Source organism: Botrytis byssoidea, assembly GCF_014898295.1.
Source record: "Botrytis byssoidea strain MUCL 94 chromosome Unknown BBYS_015, whole genome shotgun sequence".
Classification (NCBI taxonomy): domain Eukaryota; kingdom Fungi; phylum Ascomycota; class Leotiomycetes; order Helotiales; family Sclerotiniaceae; genus Botrytis; species Botrytis byssoidea.
Window position 1 is genome coordinate 18,839 of NW_024065856.1, and position 18,664 is coordinate 37,502.

Below are 18,664 nucleotides of genomic sequence, written 5' to 3' on the forward strand. Positions count from 1 at the left end.
GACTTCCAGTCCCAAGATGAACACCCTCGAATGGAAAGAAAGTACAGTCTGAATGAGCTACGCATGTTTTTGTAACATTCATAAATAAGAATTGCTATGAGCCATAAGTTCTATCTTTATATGTCGCTATAGATGTTCGTGAGTAGACGGTAAGTGACTCATTCACCGTGTTCATAACCACATTCATGACGATATCTACCTATCTAGACACAGGCATAGGCGGATACAATTTGTCCAATAACAGCTTACAAGGGTTTATATCGATCATTTTATTCATGTTCTTCATTATACCATCGTGCGACTATTTGCATCAAATGCCTAGGGCATCTCTTCTAGACCTGCTCTCGGGGTCTAAAAATGGCTTTTCTCCAATGCCAACAGCTCTGACACCATACCTTTCACCCTGTCCTTCAAGATCGTCTGTGGCCGTATGGAAAACCGAGCGGTTATCCCAAATTGCTACATTTACAATATTAGTACAAACGACCAGCGGGGTACTGCAAAAAAACAACTTACCAAGATCATTCTGGTTCTTCCACTTGAATCGCACCTGCAAATCATGATTGTCCACCAACAATCGCTTAAACCAACCCAAGAGTGCTTCGCTTTCTAATTGGGTAACATCATTGATATGACTAACATGACCTCCAACTGGAAAAACAGATTTCCATCCAGTGACTGGGTTAGTTCTCACTACTGGATGTACAGCTTTCAACTCCTTTCCCACATTTTCTGGAGCCCCTCTTGGCTTATCGTACAATTCGAATCCACCCTTTTGAGCAGCTTCAATGAAGCCAGGTTGTTGGAATGTTACAGTCAGACCCTCGAGGAACTTTTGGTAGGGTTTTGAAATTCGATCATAGATTTCATATCCACTTGCCCACAATGTGTCGCCTCCTGTTTTTGGGAGTATCTCTAATTTCAAACTAGAATAATCGGCAGGCTTCGGCTCGAAAGAAATATCTGCATGCCATTTGGAAGTATTTTGGAGGCCATTTGCTCGGTCGAATTTTGTGTCGCTGTAAAGTTTCTTGTTGAGCACCGAATCAATGGTACTAATCTCTGGGTCTGTCACACGGTATCCTTCTCTCTCTGGATTGAGAAGTGGATGAATGTGAAGACCTGAAGTGGATGGCTTTCCTGCTAGGAGACCAATGCGTTGCACGAGTTGCTTTTGCAAATCGGCAGTGAGGTTGTCTTGTTTGCGGAAGAATACCACGCCACGCTGGGATACTGAGTCATTGTTAGCATCCATAGACTTGCGATAATGTTATGTTTCATTGGGACTTACTAGTAAGAGCAAGCTCACGTAAGAGCTCATCGGCATTTGAAGCTTGAAGCCAGTCTACCAAATCGACATCTGGAAACTCGCGGCCGATAACAGGAGTAACATCAAAGGACTCAAACTGATCTAGAACGCCAGTGCTATTCACCCATTTTTCTTGACTGGTGGAATCTGTCTTGATCTTGTTGTTGTCGTTGCCTTTGTTAAGGCTAACGACTGGAGCTGATTGGGCTTCTGTTGCAGCGGGAGCCATGATATAACGTTTGAAGATTTTGTGTTGTTACTTGGATCTGGATGAACAGGATGAAGGATTAATGTTGAGGTTCTCAAACAAAGAGAGCTAGAAATCATGATGCTTTTACAGAAGGGGTTTCTTCAGTCTATGTAGTGTTCTTTCGGATATGCAAAGGCCATTTCCATTTCGACTTGATATACAGATGATACAGTTCTCTACTGTCCGGAAGAACGGCAAGTATGGCGAGATACAGATGATGTATGACGAAATATAGCAATCGTACGTCGGTGGTGTGCTTTCAAACCTAAACTGGAGTGCAATGTAAGCATATCGGATGTCTACATGCGTGAATCGAAATGTACCGTGATGCCAAAATGATATGATACAGAGCGTGGGTTACTAGATAAGAACGCGGGGAAATATTACTGAATGTTTGGATGTAAACCCCGCTATGGGTTTTGCGTGGTTGATGCTGTGACGGGGGGTCTAAATCGCGTCATATTCGAGACGAATATTATTGGATACTTGGCATGAGATATTGCATCAATCACGATTCACACCTTAACTAAAAAATTTAGGAACATATCTCTTTGAAGTCAGTGCTTATCAATCACAAATTTGCACGACTTTGTATCATCGTCGTCTAAGTATTATTCCGTGCTCGCTAACCCTCCTCTTCGCTTACACAAAGGAGCTACAGTACTCGTAGGAGGGGAACACCAGTAGATGCATGGATTGACGGAACACTTCCCAATTTTCAATATCTTTCATAAATTTATTCTTCCATTGTTTGATATCAGAATTCACATTGTGATTGTTTCATCTCTAATCAAGAATAATGACAATTCCTAAAATAATTGATTTGACATATCAAAAGATCAAAAGATAGTCAAAAGTTTATTTTTGCAGTGTTCCGTCAATCCGTATACCCACTGGTGTAAAGAACGCCGGAGTTCGACCAATTCATAATGCGTCCAATCATTTGATCATTTCCTCCACATCTGTTTAATCTGTAGATTTGTATCCAATCAGTTAGAATATTCTGTTAAAGATTGAAATAATCAAATTCGGCTTCCCGTACGAACAGGCGAGGTCAACTGCTGACTTCTGAACCTCCAGAACAGTTGCTACTGGTATCATTATCCAACCAGGAGAAACAAATGTAATCGAGATACTTCAGAGACAAAAGTGACAAATTGAAAGGTAAAGCTTCGAAGTTCACGCGCGAAGTGACGAAAGGGGTGAACGAGCCTGCCTTACAAAACTGGACGTTTAAAACTTTCATCACGTGAATGAAGGTGGGAGTAATGACTGACTTTAGGAAACATATCTCATTCCATTTGCATCTCATTATTCTATAGAGATGCGCGTGTAGACGTGTACGAGTACGCATCAAATCCAAAACTCCTGTTCTCCCACCTACTGATCCGTTTTTTGAGGGGGATATCTAAACGCCATGCCAATTCAACCATAAAAGCAAAACAAAGCTATGCACTGCCCATCCATTGCCACACCATTTTATACAAAAATGTCATTATACCTTATAGTAAGAGAAAAGTCTCATGGCTTTGCATGCAGGCTTCAAACAAGCCTATTCATGAGTTCAATCGGTTGACAATTCAAGCAACATTCCCAGCCATGCCCATAAATATTGCCTGAATTGCCATAGAAATGGACCAAAATCCCACCTTTTTCAACCGACGCAGGCGGGCCTGGCTGTCTACCACATCTTTCGCAAATGCTTCATAAGTCTCTGCAGACATATCATCCATTAATCCACTATCGAAGATGGTCCAGCTACCATCGAAATCACTAGCTCGTTTCACGATTCGACAATTTATGGGTATAAACGTTTTCTTCGCGTTGATATAGGCGACGATTGGTCGAATCAGGGCCTGATTAACGTAAGACAAGTCGCGAGTGAAGAGTGGCACAGCTGCCTTCACGTCATTAAGATGAATGCGAAGATCCATGACAATGTAGCGTTTATTGTCATCGTGAGAGAGTTTCTCGGCCGAAGCATCGGGCTCAGCGGGTGTGTCTGGTTCTTCTTTCGGTGGATTGTTTTCGAGGATGTGGAAATAGCGATTGGATGTTACAGCTTCTTCCATGCGGTCGTAAAAGTCAGACATCACCTTAGCGATGCTGTCATCAGCTTCAGTTGGAAGCATGACATCAGAAACAATGTCAACATTTCCTTCATGAATCCAGCCAAACGGCCCTTCCACTCCTCGATTCAAATGATCGATTTTGAGACCATCTATGCGGAGACGACTTTGCTTTTTCCAAAGGCTTGACCCGTCATTTCCAGAAGAGTCAAGAGCGTGCGAGCCAGCGAATCCGTGGATCTGTCGAGGATGAATTGTGAAGAGAGATCCGTCAAAGGCACCAGACATGTTGCTCGCCGAAAGGAAATCATAAAATAGCCATTGTTTTCGTAACTGGGGCAAATCGCATGAGAAGATGCTGACAGAAAAGGGTCGGAAGCCATTGGGCTGATGCACGGTTACCAAGAGATCCTCCAATTTGAAAGAATCTATCTCGAAATCGCCGGGGTTATGCTCATGTCGGAACGATTTAGGGTCGATGTATTCATCACCCCAATGAACCGAAGTTCTGTCTATTACCCCTCGGACACCCTTGATTTCTACGTCCCGAAGAAGTCCTTTGCCATTCCACCATTTAACAAATGATAAAGTGACATTGACTGTATCAAGAGTGACGTCAAACTGGGTGTAGTTTGTATCCTCCTCTTCCTCCTTTTTACCCTCTGTATCCACTTGCCGTTGAGAGGCAGCCGCAGCCGCAGCACTCAAAGATGAGCCCTTGCTAAACTTGGTCTTCCCTTGTCCTGGTCTCCTTGAGACAAACACATTCCGGAACGTAATTACTCCATCTTTCCATCGCGGCACGATGGCAGATTCGAAAACGACCTTGATACCTGCCGAATGCGTAAGGTAGTCACCCACCCATCTTGCTAATGTTTCTAAGCTAGAGTCAGTCATTGTAGAGTTCTTATGTTTTTATGGCTCTTACCTTGAGCGACAACAGTGTTGATAGATAGGATAACAAGAGAAAAGAAAGTTGTGGTTCCGATGAAGATCCAGGCAATGTTTCCTAAGACAAACCATGAGACAAAAGCACTCCAATCATCAACATTCCATGGTCGCCCGCCTCTAATCGTAAACCACTTGAACCGGACCTTCAATCGAGACCAAAATCCCGTTGCTGCGGCGAGTAGTTCCTCTCTCGTCGGCCGATGGGGCATCTTTGGCATGTGAGGAAGATGGTACTTGCTCGAGGTAGGGTGTGGGATAGTAGCATCCGTGACCGATTCCTTTACTGGCGGGGTAATCTGTGAGGGGTTGTGGGTCTCTTGGGGTGTCTTCCGAGCATTTTGTAAATTTGATGCAGAGCTTTTATTTCTTCTCGCATAACCTCTTGCCCTTCGCCGACTACTTGAATGGATCTCACGTCGCCATTCTTGTTGAAGAAACGTTGTCAAAGGCCGTCTCGGCAATGATGATGCTGAATATAAAGTCTTCTCCACTGTGGTTGTACATGATGCTATCGAGGGTGTTGCGCAGGTACCTGAGCTCAAATCAAGGAAGAAGACCCCACCATAGGCAAAACTCCTTCGAACTTGAGTCTTGGGAGAAGAGCTGTAGAAGGACCTGATCTTGGATTGCGAAAATGCGCGACGAGTAGTATTTAGTAGAATCGAATTAGAGATGAAAGGCCGTATAGATCCTTTGCATGTCTTTGTTGCAGCGAGTGAACTTGCTTGATCCCATAATTGGGACCATAACCTAGGTTTTATGTTTGTCGACATAACCTCCAGCTCATCCTGAAAGATTGGAACAAGACTGTTGAAGTCGTAAAATCCTTCTTCAACACTCGAATCTTGGAACAGAAACTGAAAAATGAAGGCACGCGAAAGAATGAATGACGATGGGCTTTTCCGGATGCGCCTTTTGGAATTTTTGACACTAATTAAGACGCTAGTGATCTTATCAGTGAATTCTCTATCGCATCCCTATCCCCACTAAATATTTTTTTCCAATTTGATCGACTGACTAGAAACATTAAAATCGACATTCAAAAAAGAAGGCTTATATTCCAACTGCATAACGATTATCTTCACGAAGATACTGTTCAACTCCATCATACGCAATCCGAAAAGAGAAAATGCCTGCACCAACAGCTTTGTTGAGGAGACCGGAAGAGCTTGCTGAAGCTACTAATGTGCCAGCACCCGATCAAAGTAATTAATCTTATGACGCTGTCACTATGCGCATTGTTGGAATAGTAGCTAATGTCGTTCCAGATCAAGATGATGAGTTTTTATTAGATGCACCAGAAGTTACTTCTGCAGAATTAGATACTATTCTCCCTCCAGCCACCGACAATAGCGAGATGCACATTGATGAAGAAGGACGACCTCGATTTGCACCAGCCAAGAATATTGTACGGCTCTCAATCTATGCAATTGCCAAAAAGCGCATGCGATTCTAACAAAAACAACAGGATCCAGCAACCCGAGTCGAAACTCGAAAAGTTCCAATTCCTCCACACCGAATGACACCTCTCAAAGCCGCCTGGCCTAAGATCTACCCTCCTCTCGTCGAGCATCTTAAGCTCCAAGTCCGCATGAACATCAAAAATAAAGCCGTTGAACTCCGTACTTCCAAACATACTACCGATACTGGATCTTTACAAAAGGGTGAAGATTTCGTCAAGGCCTTTTCGTTGGGATTCGATGTTGATGATGCTATCGCGTTATTACGACTCGACGACCTTTACATTCAAACTTTTGAGATCAAGGATGTAAAGACACTGCAAGGTGAGCATTTGGGAAGAGCCATTGGCCGTATCGCAGGCAAGGATGGAAAGACCAAATTTGCAATCGAGAATGCGAGTCGCACAAGAGTGGTTCTTGCAGATAGCAAAATCCACATTCTGGGAGGCTTCAAGAATATCCACATTGCGAGAGAGGCAATTGTTAGTTTGATTTTGGGTAGCCCACCTGGAAAGGTTTATGGCAATTTAAGAACTGTTGCTAGCAGAATGAAGGAGAGATTTTAAAAGCTAGAATGCATTGGCTAGACTTACGACATGGAAATTCATTTACTAGGCGTTGCGGTGGTGTTCGGGGAAGGGAATATACAGGGAAAAGTATCATTCTGGCATTCACGAATACATTACACATTCCTATTTGAGGTCATGTAGATCGAGAGAGGATCTTTTTAGTATCCAAGAAAATTCAGAACTTAATTGGAACCCCTATGCTTATAGTAGCCTCATGTAAGGAAACATATGAAGAAGATGTTAGATCTAGACTAAAAGATGTTGATATTGATGTTCTCAGCTACCCTACATGTTCGAAGATCAGGTGAGTTTACCATACAAAGAGAAGAATAGCCACTTATCATTGGCATATTCGATTATCATCCGACGCCTACACGAATATTGAAATTATCCAAACGTAAACAGAAACGTGAGAAAACCCCGATATCATGTTATGTCCTTCGAAACTTTAGTCTCTCCTCGGTAGTAGGTACACACAGCCTATGCAGTTACTTGTACCACTCATGTACCGATTTTCTACCTCCTATCATTGCATTGAACCACAGGGATGGGTCACTCGAGTGTTGGTCCACAGGCACTTATTAGGTAGGTGTGGAACATCCATGGAGATTCATTCTCGAAGCAACAAACATACCTAATCATTCTGAGCTGAAGAAGATTAAATATAGATAGGAATTCAAGACTTCGCGGTAAAAAGTGCACGCTCTGCCATGTTTTTGTGGATCATATTCGTCCTTATGGATCATTATTCTATGCAGGATCCCATGCAGGGATTCAAACAGTATTACATCAAAACATCATTGTTTCGTAATGAGAAGTAAAGTACTTGTTAAGTAGAGGTGACTTGGGCGGTAATCAATCATACGTCCCTGACATCGAGTATTCAATCATGTATCTTAGAGTTGGAGGAGACTTGGATATTCAATGGGCATGAATTGATGACAATTCCTCATACAATATCAATGGAGAATATCAAGTATATCACAGGAAGAGAGCCTCGGAAGAGATGAAACGATGAAAGAACGATATGTGTACAGGTACCTACGTGGTACTCTCTTCGATAGACGATATGACAAGATAACTTTAGAAAAGTATCAGATTATAACAACCACTTTTGAACATTTGATTCATCTCTTGCTGCATAAAGAAGAAGCACATTTCTTCATCAAAAATTCCCAAATTATATATGAAAAAGGAGGTCTCAAGTTGGTCCATTTTGGAAAGGTAAGTAACCTTAACATACGACCTACCGCTTCCGAAAAGCCCGCTGCCCGGACCATAGAAAAAACATGCCCCTGTTGAAGCACCTCCTTGTCATTTATTTTGTCTCGAAATCATGATTCTTTGCCATACCTTATCTATCGTGCACCAATATCGACTTATTACGCAGTAGCCAATGACCAAAGTTTCTCAATAAGGCTGCTTCTCTACCCAAGGCTGATCAATCTTCAGGCATCTTCCGGACGTTTATTCATCAACAAATAAGACGAAGTTCGATTCGCCAATACGACGCGCCGACGTGACTGGTAGAGTTTGGATGTCCCGGCTCAGGGCCTCTTGTATACACAGCAGACGGAGTGGCGAAAGGTGACTGGTATGCAGGCAGCAAGGCTTAAGGCTGAATCGCAGGGCCGGAAAGCTAAGGTAGGCATTGATGGGGTGTTGAGTTGGCACAAGGAGAACGAGTTTCTGGGAAATGAATATGAGGGGCTAATACATTCGAGTCACAGCTTGCCAATTCATATCATGAGTTATTGGAGTACGTATTTGCCGGAGCAAACCGAATGGAACAATACTAACAATGAACCTTGTGCAGAGAGTTCTCGTCGAAAGAACTCCGCTCAGTAGGCAATTATACGTTGGGGAGGTTAATTGGGAAGGGGTCTTTTGGGAAGGTTTACTTGGCTTCGCACAAACTCTTACACAGCTCTAAGGTACGTTCGAAAGGATGGAATTCAGATTCGCAGAATATCAGCTAATTCATCGGATTTCTATAGGTTGTTCTCAAGTCGGCCAACAAGGATGATTCGAATCTGGCTCGAGAAATACATCATCACAGACAATTCTTACATCCTCACATTGCTCGCCTTTACGAAGTAATTGTCACAGAAAACCTAGTATGGCTTGTGCTTGAGTATTGTCCTGGTAAGTTGGATGCACAGGCAGAAGGAATTTGGGCTAATAATGATGGTGTAGGCGACGAATTATACAATTATCTTCTTGCGCATGGTCCCCTACCAGTGGAAAAGGTACAAAAGATATTCACTCAATTGGTTGGCGCCGTTTCATACGTTCACAATTCGTCCTGCGTTCACAGAGATTTAAAACTGGAAAATATCCTTTTAGATAAACACGAGAATGTTAAACTTGTAGATTTTGGGTTTACTCGCGAGTATGAAGGAAAGGCGAGTTATTTGCAGACTTTCTGTGGTACAATATGTTACAGTGCTCCAGAAATGCTGAAGGGAGAAAAGTATGCCGGAGAAAAGGTTGATGTTTGGAGTCTAGGCGTGATTCTGTACGCTTTACTATGCGGCGAGCTACCATTCGACGATGATGACGATAACATCACAAGGACCAGAATCTTGACTGCGGAACCAAAATGGCCGGATCACCTCACAACTGACGCGCGAACTTTACTGAGCATTCTATTGTCAAAGAGACCCTTAATCAGGCCTGCTTTGTCTGATATTCTTACGCATCCATTTCTTGCCGAGCATGCGCCACAACAGCAAGCCATTTTAAAATTACAGCGAGCAGCACCTTTTACCACTGCGTTAGAAAAAGAGACTTTAGAGCGGATGCGAAGTGCTGGTGTAGATATTGATCAGGTCATTGAAAATGTACTGGCTCAACGATGTGATGCTTTGGCCGGTTGGTGGGCCCTTTTACTCGAAAAGGAAGAAAGGAAGCAGGCTCGGAAAGAACGAAAACGCAAGGAACGAGAGGCGGAGACCCGATCCTCACGGAGATTAAGTGCCGCGAGTAGCCGTTTGGAAAAAATGACGCCAATCTTAACTGGAGTCGATGAAGAAGGGCAGCCTTTAAAGATCAGCGATCCACCTAGGAGTAGAGGAAGAAAGGAGAGGCGAAGCGCCCATTACCCGGACCTTATACTGACTGATTTACCTGGACTGCCCGAACATGGACAGTTCTCCTCGCCTGAAGTTCACACCCCTCCCCCGCCACTTGAAAAAGATTCAATTCGCTCGGCAAGCTCATCACGACATCGACGCCCTATCCCTCCTCCAAAAGAAGGTACTTTGCGGAGTGCCCGTTCACGAGGGAGTACACTGCAGCTAGTTACTTCTAATCATGATTTCTTACACCCTAGTACTAATGGCATTGTCAAACCTCCCCAGCAGCGTCGTAAGCATCAGCATGCTATCATAAACCAATTAGCACATTGGAAACATTGGCTTCTAGACTCTGCTAGACGTGCCAGGTCGCCTGGAAAGAAGACAAAAGCTAGTCGCTCAACACCAGATCTCCGCGAAAAGGCTGCTGACGGCTCGAGTAGTCCGAAGGACCCTAGTCCACGACCAGTCACTTCAAAGTCTCCTACGATGACACGTGCTCCGATGCCACAACTAGGTGGCCCTCCTATCTCACGAATTCAAGGAACTTCGAGTACCAAGCGACATTCATTATCCCCATCGCCTGTAACCCCTCGCTCGACTTTCCAACGTCGGCCAAGTAGTGGCTTGAGGGGACGAAAATCCACATCGTCTTCTGTTTCGTCTGTTCGCAGCATAATGCATCAACATACTCATTCGAAAGCTTCATCAACCTCATCCAATGGATCTGGCTCAAAGATATCACTACCTACTCGCAGCCCTCACCATTCCGTCAAAGTCTTACCCGCAACCCCTACCCTTGGCTCATTCCCTTCTAACATCCGTGTCGTCCGACAGACCCCGCTTTCAAGCTTTAATGAAGGAGTCTCATGGGGTAGTAGCAATAGTGCATTTGGCGCCCCCCTGGTATTCGCGAAGCGGAAAAAGAATTTATTCAAAGGACCCTCACTCAATACTACTTCACCTGTCGCATCGGGTAGCGGAAACGGCCATGGTCACACAAGAACGGGTTCGCACAGCAGAAGCACCAGCATAGCAGGTAGAAGAAGTGGCGAAATAATTCAAGAAGAAGACGAAGAAGAAGTTGAAGAAGTCGATATCTTTACCCCCGTGACTGGGCCGGGTGAAACGGAAGAAATGGTTTTCACCCCGGGTGATATGTTGAGAAGGGAGGATACGATTGAGGAGTCGGATAGAGAGAAGACACCTACTAATGGAGCTGTATAGAAGATACCTGCAGTGAGAATGCTTTTGGTTAAATAAAGGGGTTTATGGGGTCTTTGGGGAGTGGATGGGGTTGATGCATGATTTGGTGCGATGTGTTGCGATGTAGTGCGCGTGTACATAGCGTACATATTCTCTTGTACAATTTGTTTTTCAAGTTAATTTCCCTTGCGAGTCGCACATCGTACATCGGTAATCATCCATGGCGAGGAGCATAGCGGATATGGATGGATGGAATGGCATGGATGGATTGGGTCAATATACTACATAGAAGCGTTTTGTTTTATCTGCTTTATCTGTTTTTCCCATTCATTTACCTCTTCCTAGTTTACCGTATTTAGTTTTTCTTTCTTTCTTTTCTTCTTTTCTTCACTTACTCATATTTTATTATTGACACATTATCGTTTGGTTTCTTGTTTTTACTTTTTTACTATTTCACTTTTTTACTTTTTACCTTTACAAATTCATCTGTTTACACATATATACGTACATACATACATCATAGCATTTTTATTTTTCCTCTCATAATTCTTCGGTTACTCTTTTTTTTCTTTGATTCTTTTCTTGAGCAATTCGGGTATAGGGAAGTTTTTGATACCATTGTTTGTGTGTATAGCGGGTCGGGGATGGATAGGAGAAGAGGAGAGAATAGAGAAGTGAATATGGTAAAATTGTACCGAGGTGGAGGAACGGACGACGGGGGAGGCGGGGGAGATGGGATGGGAAGGGGGCGCAGACTGCGGGTGGAAATAAAAAACGCAGAGAGTATCTAGGTGACGGAGTGGATGGGAGGGGAGAGGAGAGGGGAGAATGATGAACGGGTGAGAGATGGGTAGGGAAGACAGGAGGAGAAACAAGATCTTTTTTTTCTCGTATATATATGGATGGACGGATGGACGGGTGTATGTACCTGTATATACATTGTGTATAAAAGGTAATAAATGATTGTAAAATATATGCTAATTATGTATGTGTTAAGTACATGCTTAATCGTGGATTACAGATACTTTTATCATGATTTACTTTTAAAGATATAATCTATGTGTAGGTACTTGAGTATGCATAGACACCCAAAAATTGCCATCGGCAGACAGCTTGTATCAGCGATTAAATACCCTTGACCTGACTTGACGTTCAGATCGAGTAACGCCACCCCCTTAACCTTAAGACTAATATTTTCGTATATTCCATTCCTGGTATTTGAACCCAAACTCCCTTCCCATTCAATTCCCGCCCAGTCCAGTCCAGCCAAGCGCTAATGTTGAGATCCCAGAAACAAGAGTTTTACCCAACGCCTCGTTATTATGTTTGTACTATTTACAATTATGTGGACTACTGTCTATGCGAGCGACCAGTTCTACCATAAGTTGGTACGAGGCGTGGTGGCGAAGAGCCTCTAGATGTTCTGATTCTATCAATACCAAGAGGTTGCATGGTGCGATGATGATTGCCTCCCGGTGGACCTGAAGGATGATGGTATTGAGTCCTGCGACGATTCCCAGAGGAACCGCCCTCTGGAATATCTCTATCGTTTTCATCTTCCCAATAATTTATGTCATCAGGGTTTCGGGCATTTCTAACAGTATTTTGATGCTCTGCAAATAGCATACTTATTCTTGAATTATACTGTTGATTACCGGCGTTATTTCTCGGTTGTCGGCGTGGGGGTGGACGAATCGAGCTGTCTGAATCGTCATCATCGTCGTCATTCCCGGCAACTTCGTTCGCAACACCGAGATTTTCGGCCAAATTACTTTCCACGCTAACATCTCGACTAGACCGTGATACACCAGGGGACACACTCATTTCAGTATCACCATCCCGATCCATGCTGGGTATTAGATCTCCATCGGTGTCATAGTCGTAATGCTCGTTCTCGCTCCCGTGATTGTTATATCCGCCGTCGCTGATTCCAGCGTAATCGATTGGTGTGGCATCCCCATCCACGCTCGAAGAGAAACCATCGAAATTTGGGTCCATTTCCTCATAATCATAGTTTAGTATCCCCCGAAGCCCGCCCCGAGGCCGATCTTCTTCTTCTTCTTCTTCTTCTTCTTCTTCTTCGCCATCTGAATTTGGATTACCAATCGTGTCCGAATCGCTTTCGTCCGAGGCTCTTTCATCGTCAGTTGTAGTATAACCACCATATTCACCGTGCGCCAATCTGTTTGTATCGTCATCTTCTCCTTCATCCAATGGACTCCAGCCTCCCGATGCCCTCAACCTGCGTGCCTCATGATTGACCATCTCATCACCAAACTCCGAACCATTTGCACTGCTACCATTGTCGTCATCTGAAATCAAGATAGATCTAGAGGGTGTACTACCATTCTCCTCTGCTGAGATTGAGATGGCTCTGGAAGGCGTTTCTGATGATGCGGCCCAGCCAGATCGCGGCCGCCGGCGATTCGTAATCGCACCACCTTCGTCATCAGAATCCTCTTCATCGTCCTCATCGTCCTCATCATCTTCGTCATCCGATATTATGACCACTCTCTGTCTAGCTCTACGTGGTGGAGGAGCAACGGACTCGCTATCTTCGTCGTCATTTGCAATAAAATCTTCCAGTGAACCGGCGTCTTCGTCATCACTATTGTCCTGATTGCTGGTATCGGAATTTGTAGGATCTTCTGAGTCGTCGTTCAAATTATCCACACGATGACCACGCTGATGAGCGTGGTAGTGATGGAGAACGTGTTGGTGAATTGGACCGCCGAAAGCAAAGGGATTATGACGAAAATGGGAAACGTTTGGACCGTCTTCTGTTGCTCTGTGTAATCCGGCTTCAAGCTCAAGCTCACGCCCCAGATTATCATGATCCCGCTCTATATCTTCTCCATAACCAATGTCAAAATCTGAAAGATCGCCGTCGTCGTCCATATCGCTGAAGCCATAAATATCGTCAAACTCAGCACCACAATGATCGCACGTTGGCCCACCTTCATGTTCATGCCCACAGGAAGGACATCGCATAATCCCGTCCGCTTCATCAAGCCACAGTTCCCCATGCCGTAGTGGGAATGTACCTCTGAACAACCCTTCGGGGCTACTTTTATCTTTCTCTACTATCTCAGTTTCTTCGGCATTCCTGACCTTGTGCTGTTCTATCGTCTCGTCGTCTGGCATTAGTTGACCTCTTTGGATGAATATCTCGACCATGTTTTTAATCTAGTGCTGATTAATACGCCTCAATTTTGCTTAAACCGTTTTCTAGGAGTTTCTTACAAGGAACGCTGGAGCTGGTATTTGCTTGACTGGTGCGCGGCATTCTGGGCATGTCTTTTTTCTCTTATTTGGGATGAACCATTGACACAGACACTATAATCACGTCAGCCCCTATTCAATTAGCCAAGTTCAGGGAATGCACTCACGGAATAACAGTATGTATGGCCACATTGTAAAATCCATGGTTCGTAAAGTAGTTGGTCGCAGATGGAGCAAGTTAAGCATTTTCTCATGGAGATCAGGTCGTCTCTTAGACTGTCCGCAGAAACCTGGGAGAAATGTTAGCGTATGCTACGAGGATGACTCCTTTCCAACGAACCTGAACCTGCGCTTTATGTTCAACCGGCTCTTCGTCCCTGGTTTTCACAATGGTTTGGAGCTTCTCAACAGGTGATGTAGCCTCCCGAATCCTGGGTGTATTTTCGCGCATGCGAGATCCATGACTTGGCGTAGCTCTGGACATAACGGAGGAGGGTGAAGAATTCATGGTAATTTCCAACGGTATCTTAGGAAGGACTGCTAGGATCGCTCGCCGTTGTGTATGGCTAAGCAAGGTAGCAGTGTAATAGAATTTATATCTATTAAATTGTTCGAAAGAAGCGCCTTGTCTTTCGAAGCGCTCAAAAGTGCCTTCTAGATAAGGCTGTAAGTTGGAATGAAAAGTCAATGTCGGGTCGTGAAAATCGATGGACGCACAAAATGGATTGCGTCCCGCAAAGATAACCTTAGCTCAAGCCTTATTTAGCGTGATGGGGTAATCTATCACGTGTACTAGTGTCGAGGGGCTTCGGACCCACATTTCGAAGGTGGCTTTGGGGATCGTCTGTGGCACAGTAGAGTATATTCCAAATCGCGTGCATCATGGGTAAATCTCATGTCAAAATGAATTGTAGATAGCTGTACCTTCCTACATTGAGAGAACTACGAAACTTGATGTTTCATGTTAGTACCGCATGTCATCTAGACCTATCCATATTAGTTGTCGTATAGGAATCATTCATCAATTAACCTCACGATTCTGTTCATCTAACAATCCGATATCCGAAGTTCTAAATATAGAGGCCGGATGTATTCGAAGTCATTGGCAGGACTTCTTACAGATAATCGTCAATTCCTCTGAATCAAGATTATATTCTATATTGTCTCCAACAATAACTAAGCAATTATCTATGTCCAGGATCTACAGCAGTACAGAAATCTCTACTCGATCTAATCAGTGTTTCCCACGCGACTGTATAGGACAATCAAAACATAAATCCCCTCATTCATCTCACTATATCGTAAAGAAGCCCCCACAGATTTCATATCAGCATTGCATTGGTTCTCTCAACTATAAAGCAACATTACGTGGCACCCATCCAACCAACCAGCTATCGAGTCATCCAATACCAATCTATCTCTCAAAATCCCCCACCAGTGATTTACAACCCCGCCCAAGATTTTCCGGTGTATGCAGTGCAAAACCATCAAATAAACAATACTCACAATCTAATCAAAAAGCAAGCCATCAACAGTTCATAAGTGCTATTGCATTGTACTAACAAGAAAGGGACGAAACCTAAGATTCGAAGCCAAAGACTATGGAGCAAGCTCCAGATTAAAAGAGCCTATCTGATCTGCATCCAGCACGCTACCTTCAATTTCATTCCAAGATCCAGAAGAAATGTCTTCATTCAAACGATCGGCGCTAAAGAGGGAATAAAAACAAAAGAAATTCGTATCAAGTCATTAAAGTCTAGCTGGCCATGCCCATCATTCATTCAGCCCTGGCTTTCTTCTTTGGACTCGCAGCTTCAGCGCAGATCTCTCCCAACTCTCCGACCTTGACAAGTGATTCGTCGACTATCTCTTCGTTTAGGTGAGTTAGTTGGCTGATTTCGAAATCGAGGAAGGATTTGATAGCTTTGGCATTGGTAGCGCCGGCTTTCATGGAATCGCGAAGTTCTTTGAGCATCATTCTGATACGGGCTTCGGCATTTTCCAGTTGATATTCGACCGTTTGTCCATACAAATCGGAGAGATTGGAGATGGGTCGGACAGTAGTAAGGACGGTATCGTCACGGACACGTGGAGATCGTGGACGGAAGGAGGTAACCATGGTGACTCTCTCTTGTCCACCAAATGCCTGCAGTGCTTGGTGATCAATATAGCGACCTTGCAAAACCACAGCGCATCCCTAGGCAACGTTATTAGATATACTTCAATGTGTGCAAGCGATCAGCGTTACCTTTGATGGACCGCGGACTTTTTTGATATCACCAAAACCAGTTCTCAAAGCAGTCTCGCCGCCCACCATTCCTGTTGTGTCACTCATCATGAGAACACAAACGAATGGATAACTGTCTCTGTGCCAGCCGACAATGGGCTTCTCATCCTCCTCGCTTATCAAAACACTGCTATCATGGCTGCGTTTTTTCCCTGGGACAGACAAGTTGACATGTCCAATTTCATAGTCCATGACAGGAACAAGATCCACACCCGCAATCTTAGAGATAATTGCGAGAGTTTCAGGGTGTTTCCAGGCCTCGTAAATGAATTTGCCGTGGCTGCGTAAAGAGACAGGTTAGTCAAGTAATTAAATACACCAAAGGTGATATGGTAACTTACTCGGGAGCATAACCACGGAGTTGTTTGGGTGCGATATCTGAAGTATAGCTATACTTCTCTTGGACTTCCTTGTCGAAAATCTCTTCCCTCATAACATTAACAGCTTCTTCGCTAAAAAGGCGGAACGGCTCAGAGACAGCGACGGGGGAAACACCAGAGGTGGCAGAATATCCAATATCTTCCATGGTATGGACATAGCTAGGCTCTTCATATTGAAGATGAGTCTCAGGTTTGAATAGCTTTCCGACAGCTGGTGCACTCTGCTCTGAGGCCAGATACTTGGCGAAGGACCGCTTGAGGCTGTCTTGAGTTGCTCTAGTGGAAGTGTAGTTCGCTACCTTAGGGAACAAGTTTGGCTCAGGAGTTCCTGGCTGATAGCTTACATCGATAGTGGCCATCTCTGCTGTTTGTGGACTGTTTTTGTATTGGAGAAATGTAGTTGAGTTTAACTGTTGGATATAGTTATTGAAATTATTGTTCAACCACTGATGTACTGGTATCAGATGGTATTGTGGTGTGGATCCTTTTAATTTGAAAGATTTTGTCGTAGAGAATATGATCAAGGGCCTGTGGTTCTGTATTGTACTAAATAGATTGTTAGACAAGATATGCTGAGGCAGCAGATGAACTTGATGCGCTCAAGGAAATATATGACCATCTCAAAGATAGGGGAAGCGATCATGATGAATCTGTCAGAGTTTGATGCATTGCCAGCTCGAATACCACGTCTGAAACTCGGGGCTCAACAATTCCATGGTATTCGAGGTTCCACGAAACCCATCGCTTGCCCGCTGAGTTTGAGACAGCAGTCTTGAGAGATGAGGAGAGAGAGTCGAGGCAAAAAAGCGCACCCATGCAATGTGGACAGCGCATTGAAACGACAGTAAGGAATGTGGATATACTAACAGATAAATTTATCCGAGGTGCAGTAATTCAGAAAGTTGCTGACTGGGTTGGTAATTGTATGATAGCACAAATGAAGAATGTTTTGATGGTATATTATAAAGGTTATTGCAAAGGTCAGCTCGAGAAGGACAACTCTTTTATATCTATAACAGCTTCCAAAGCCTTAAAATTGAAGCCCAATCTACGTCTTGTGTGGTAATCCATCGGTGCCACGATTGTCAACCAACCATCATCTTACACTACTATCAATCCTTCGTTAATTTTGCACGTCCTCGATGCTTCGATCCTGGCCGCCCTTACTATGCTCCTCCACACCTTCTTTGGCGGTGAGTTTATTCCTTAGATGACCTTGGGGGTTGAATGTGGAGATAGTTTCACGATATCTTGGGTGAAATCGTCACTCCAGCATACTCCTTATCGTTGATTAATATCCGAAGTGGTCGATCGACGTGCGTAGGTCTAGCCTGAACAGCAGATTTGATATCTTCCACTAAAACGACTCAATAATAGCGCTGCACCAAGCGAACATGAATGCAGGGTACTGTAACTGAGATACATTTGCATGGAAACTGTTTCTGCAAATGGATAGTGGGAACCACACGAACAAAAAATGTGCGCAAGATAACGTGGTAATCAAATCCTGCCCTGACCACAACATCCAATCGGTGAGCTGCCTCAGTGTTATAACCAGCCACAGAAGCAAGGGAATTGTATGCCAGTTCCATGCTCGAGCGTCATCAGTTGTATGATTTAGCAGTTGGTAATGTATAGTTGGAGTACAAATTACCAAAGTCAAAAGACAGCAACCAATTATGGAGACAAGTAGAATCAAAAGTGGAGGTATATCGATAGGTGTGGAGGGCTAATGCATCACGGGTTGATCAGACCAGCTGGAAATGATGACCCAAAATGGAACACAAAATACTTCTTAGCACTATCGGCTATATTTGGCATGCTTCGCTTGATGCATTGAGCCGTTAACGGACAAAGAAAAATCTATCAATAATGTTTGTTCTG

General features: G+C 44.0%; 6 protein-coding genes across 6 annotated transcripts; 2 read left to right on the top strand and 4 right to left on the bottom strand.

Moving 5' to 3' along the window:
* Nucleotides 1-56: 56 nt before the first annotated feature.
* EAE97_007495 (uncharacterized protein) lies at nucleotides 57-1,683 on the bottom strand. The gene is made up of 3 exons (XM_038878010.1): nucleotides 1,292-1,683; nucleotides 517-1,233; nucleotides 57-459 (listed from the first exon to the last, which is right to left on the bottom strand). The coding sequence occupies exons 1-3, from the start codon at nucleotides 1,536-1,538 to the stop codon at nucleotides 311-313; spliced, it is 1,113 nt and encodes a 370-aa protein (XP_038730848.1). The 5' UTR covers nucleotides 1,539-1,683; the 3' UTR covers nucleotides 57-310.
* A 1,456-nt stretch (nucleotides 1,684-3,139) lies between these two features.
* On the bottom strand, nucleotides 3,140-5,352 carry EAE97_007496 (uncharacterized protein; the record flags this gene model as incomplete). The annotated part of the gene is made up of 2 exons (XM_038878011.1): nucleotides 3,140-4,506; nucleotides 4,557-5,352. The coding sequence occupies 2 exons, from the start codon at nucleotides 5,350-5,352 to the stop codon at nucleotides 3,140-3,142; spliced, it is 2,163 nt and encodes a 720-aa protein (XP_038730849.1).
* Nucleotides 5,353-5,708: 356 nt separating this feature from the next.
* EAE97_007497 (uncharacterized protein) lies at nucleotides 5,709-6,605 on the top strand (the record flags this gene model as incomplete). The annotated part of the gene is made up of 3 exons (XM_038878012.1): nucleotides 5,709-5,784; nucleotides 5,848-5,987; nucleotides 6,048-6,605. 3 exons carry the CDS (start codon nucleotides 5,709-5,711, stop codon nucleotides 6,603-6,605), a joined length of 774 nt encoding a protein of 257 aa, XP_038730850.1.
* Nucleotides 6,606-8,204: 1,599 nt separating this feature from the next.
* EAE97_007498 (uncharacterized protein) lies at nucleotides 8,205-10,912 on the top strand (the record flags this gene model as incomplete). The annotated part of the gene is made up of 5 exons (XM_038878013.1): nucleotides 8,205-8,252; nucleotides 8,339-8,367; nucleotides 8,425-8,542; nucleotides 8,606-8,753; nucleotides 8,805-10,912. 5 exons carry the CDS (start codon nucleotides 8,205-8,207, stop codon nucleotides 10,910-10,912), a joined length of 2,451 nt encoding a protein of 816 aa, XP_038730851.1.
* Nucleotides 10,913-12,241: 1,329 nt separating this feature from the next.
* Nucleotides 12,242-14,621, bottom strand: EAE97_007499 (uncharacterized protein; the record flags this gene model as incomplete). Its single annotated transcript, XM_038878014.1, has 4 exons — nucleotides 12,242-14,077; nucleotides 14,135-14,227; nucleotides 14,281-14,403; nucleotides 14,454-14,621. 4 exons carry the CDS (start codon nucleotides 14,619-14,621, stop codon nucleotides 12,242-12,244), a joined length of 2,220 nt encoding a protein of 739 aa, XP_038730852.1.
* A 1,269-nt stretch (nucleotides 14,622-15,890) lies between these two features.
* On the bottom strand, nucleotides 15,891-17,139 carry EAE97_007500 (uncharacterized protein; the record flags this gene model as incomplete). The annotated part of the gene is made up of 3 exons (XM_038878015.1): nucleotides 15,891-16,310; nucleotides 16,362-16,680; nucleotides 16,742-17,139. 3 exons carry the CDS (start codon nucleotides 17,137-17,139, stop codon nucleotides 15,891-15,893), a joined length of 1,137 nt encoding a protein of 378 aa, XP_038730853.1.
* Between the last annotated feature and the right edge of the window lie 1,525 nt (nucleotides 17,140-18,664).